The sequence below is a fragment of the Hemiscyllium ocellatum genome, chromosome 17 (genome assembly GCF_020745735.1).
Source record: "Hemiscyllium ocellatum isolate sHemOce1 chromosome 17, sHemOce1.pat.X.cur, whole genome shotgun sequence".
NCBI lineage: Eukaryota > Metazoa > Chordata > Chondrichthyes > Orectolobiformes > Hemiscylliidae > Hemiscyllium > Hemiscyllium ocellatum.
In genome coordinates, this window is record NC_083417.1 from 313,132 (window position 1) to 316,672 (window position 3,541).

Below are 3,541 nucleotides of genomic sequence, written 5' to 3' on the forward strand. Positions count from 1 at the left end.
GTGTAATGAGCAGTGGTCAGTGTGTGGTGGTCAGTCCGCGGTGGTCAGTGTGTAATGAGCAGTGGTCAGTGTGTGGTGGTCAGTCCGCGGTGGTCAGTGTGTAATGAGCAGTGGTCAGTGTGTAATGAGCGGTGGTCAGTGTGTAATGAGCAGTGGTCAGTGTGTAATGAGCGGTGGTCAGTCCGCAGTGGTCGGTTCGCGGTGGTCAGTGTGAGGCCGGAGCCGGGTCCCTGTCCCTGTCCCCGGGGGCGGTGCAGTTGAACGTGGGGCCTGCGATCCGGGCTCTGTCCTGCTGCCGCTTCCCGCGATGCTGCCTCTTTGCCGGTGGCTCCTCCGGGCCCCGCGGGTTTGGAGCCGGGAGCTGGCGGTTTGCGGAGGCCGGGCCCTGGGGCAGCGCGGCCCCGGGAGGCCCTACAGCCAGAAGCAGCGGAGTTTCCGGGTGGCTCTGCGGCGCTGGCTCCGGGGCCCGCTGGTCCCCCCGTTCCCGCGGCCTTGCCTGGTCGGGGAGCCGGTGCTGCGGGCTCGGGCTGCGGCCGTACCCACCGCCGAGGTGACAGGCCCCGAGGTCCAGCGGCTGGTCGCCGCCCTGGTCCGGACCATGCGGCGGCTCGGGGCCCTGGGCCTCAGCGCCCCACAGCTCGGGGTCTCACTCCAGGTGATGGTGCTCGAGGTGACCCAGGAGATACTCGAGGCCGAGGCTCCAGCCGCCCGCCAGGCCCGGGACATGGTCCCTGTCCCGCTCCGGATCTTCATCAACCCCCGGCTCCGGGTCATCGACTCAACAACCGTCACCTGGCCCGAGGCCTGTCACAGTGTCCCGGGATACGCGGCCTGTGTGCCCCGGTACCGGGCGGTGGAGGTCACAGGTGGGAGGGGGGTCAGAGCCGTGACCCCGGGGGAGTGAGGGGTCAGAGCCGTGACCCCGGGGGTGGGGGGTCAGAGCCGTGACCCTGGGGGGTGGGGGGTCAGTGCCGTGACCCCGGGGAGTGGGGGTCAGAGCCGTGACCCCGGGGAGTGGGGGGTCAGAGCCGTGACCCCGGGGGTGGGGGGTCAGTGCCGTGACCCTGGGGGGTGGGGGTCAGAGCCGTGACCCTGGGGGGTGGGGGGTCAGTGCCGTGACCCCGGGGGGTGGGGGGTCAGAGCCGTGACCCCGGGGGTGGGGGGTCAGTGCCGTGACCCCGGGGGGTGGGGGGTCAGAGCCGTGACCCGTGGGGTTTAGGGGAGGGGGGTCATTGCTGTGACCCCCTGGGTTCAGGGGAGGGGGGAGTCATTGCTGTGACCCGTGGGGTTTAGGGGAGGGGGGTCATTGCTGTGACCCCCTGGGTTCAGGGGAGGGAGGGTCAGTGCTGTGACCCGTGGGGTTTAGGGGAGGGGGGTCATTGCTGTGACCCGTGGGGTTTAGGGGAGGGGGGAGTCATTGCTGTGACCCGTGGGTTCAGGGGAGGGAGGGTCAGTGCTGTGACCCGTGGGGTTTAGGGGAGGGAGGGTCATTGCTGTGACCCGTGGGGTTTAGGGGAGGGAAGGTCAGTGCTGTGACCCGTGGGGTTTAGGGGAGGGAGGGTCATTGCTGTGACCCGTGGGGTTTAGGGGAGGGGGGGGGTCATTGCTGTGACCTCTGGGTTCAGGGGAGGGAGGGTCAGTGCTGTGACCCCTGGGAGGAAGGAAGGCTGTTCTCCTCCTTCAGCATCTCCCCACCCTCAATGCTGTTTGTCACTTGTGTGTCCCCAGGACTGAATGAACATGGGAAGACTGTTTGTTGGCAGACTTCAGGTTGGACAGCACGGATCCTACAGCATGAAATGGACCATTTAAATGGGCAGCTCTACATCGACAAAATGGACAGTGCAACCTTTGAGAACCTGCACTGGATGGAAGAAAATGACTGAAGTAGATGATGTGTCACAAAGGCACTGGTGACATCCCCAACAAGCTCATCGTTGATCAGTGGACAACAATCAAAAAGCCCCTGTGTTTGAGCAACATTGATTGGTAAACATTCACCCATGATACTGGGTAAAATTTAAAATGCAGCCTTAGGAATCAGCAACTTTGTAAAACTGATAAATTAAAATCAGAATGCAATTTAAATCTTGACTATGAGCAACCACAACTTATTTTATTCAAGATTGGGGGAAGGGGAAACGGGATGCATAGATACATCTGGGATTACTGTCCTTTCTTGGCAAATTGCAGACTCTTCAACGGTGTTTGAATTTAAATTGGTACTGCACCTGATACCCAGAGGATTAACTTTAAGGGTGGGTGGTGAAACAGTGAGCCTCTGCCCCCTGTAAAAACGCCATCCCATATTCCCAATTCCTTCGTCTCCACCGCATCTGCTCCCAGGAGGACCAATTCCAACACCGCACAGCCCAGATGGCCTCTTTCTTCAAGGACCGCAGATTCCCCCCAGACGTGATCGACGATGCCTTCCACCGCATCTCCTCCACTTCCCGCTCCTCCGCCCTTGAGCCCCGCTCCTCCAACCGCCACCAAGACAGAACCCCACTGGTTCTCACCTACCACCCCACCAACCTCCGCATACAACGTATCATCCGCCGCCATTTCCGCCACCTCCAAACGGACCCCACCACCAAGGATATATTTCCCTCCCCTCCCCTATCAGCGTTCCGCAAGGACCACTCCCTTCGTGACTCCCTCGTCAGATCCACACCCCCCACCAACCCAACCTCCACCCCCGGCACCTTCCCCTGCAACCCCAGGAAATGTAAAACTTGCGCCCACACCTCCACACTCACTTCCCTCCAAGGCCCCAAGGGATCCTTCCATATCCGCCACAAGTTCACCTGTACCTCCACACACATCATCTATTGCATCCGCTGCACCCGATGTGGCCTCCTCTATATTGGTGAGACAGGCCGCTTACTTGCGGAACGCTTCAGAGAACACCTCCGGGCCGCCCGAACCAACCAACCTAATCACCCCGTGGCTCAACACTTTAACTCTCCCTCCCACTCCACCGAGGACATGCAGGTCCTTGGACTCCTCCACCGGCAGAACACAACTACACGACGGCTGGAGGAGGAGCGCCTCATCTTCCGCCTGGGAACCCTCCAACCACAAGGTATGAATTCAGATTTCTCCAGTTTCCTCATTTCCCCTCCCCCCACCTTGTCTCAGTTGGTTCCCTCAACTCAGCACCGCCCTCCTAACCTGCAATCCTCTTCCTGACCTCTCCGCCCCCACCCCACTCCAGCCTATCACCCTCACCTTGACCTCCTTCCACCTATCCCACCTCCATCGCCCCTCCCCCTAGTCCCTCCTCCCTACCTTTTATCTTAGCCTGCTTGGCTCTCTCTCTCTTATTCCTGATGAAGGGCTTATGCTCGAAACGTCGAATTCTCTATTCCTGAGATGCTGCCTGGCCTGCTGTGCTTTGACCAGCAACACATTTGCAGCAGAGCCTCTGGAATACTCTGGTTCCGAGTTGCTGCAGTCAGTCATGCTTAATATATAATTCACAAAACTGAGAAATGAACATATATGCTATCTGAGAAATGAACATATATGCTATCTGCCT

General features: G+C 59.9%; 1 protein-coding gene across 1 annotated transcript; it reads left to right on the top strand.

Annotated features, from left to right (window-relative positions):
• Positions 1–202: 202 nt before the first annotated feature.
• pdf (peptide deformylase, mitochondrial) lies at positions 203–2,094 on the top strand. The gene is made up of 2 exons (XM_060837529.1): positions 203–866; positions 1,729–2,094. Exons 1-2 carry the CDS (start codon positions 308–310, stop codon positions 1,884–1,886), a joined length of 717 nt encoding a protein of 238 aa, XP_060693512.1. The 5' UTR covers positions 203–307; the 3' UTR covers positions 1,887–2,094.
• Positions 2,095–3,541: the final 1,447 nt, after the last annotated feature.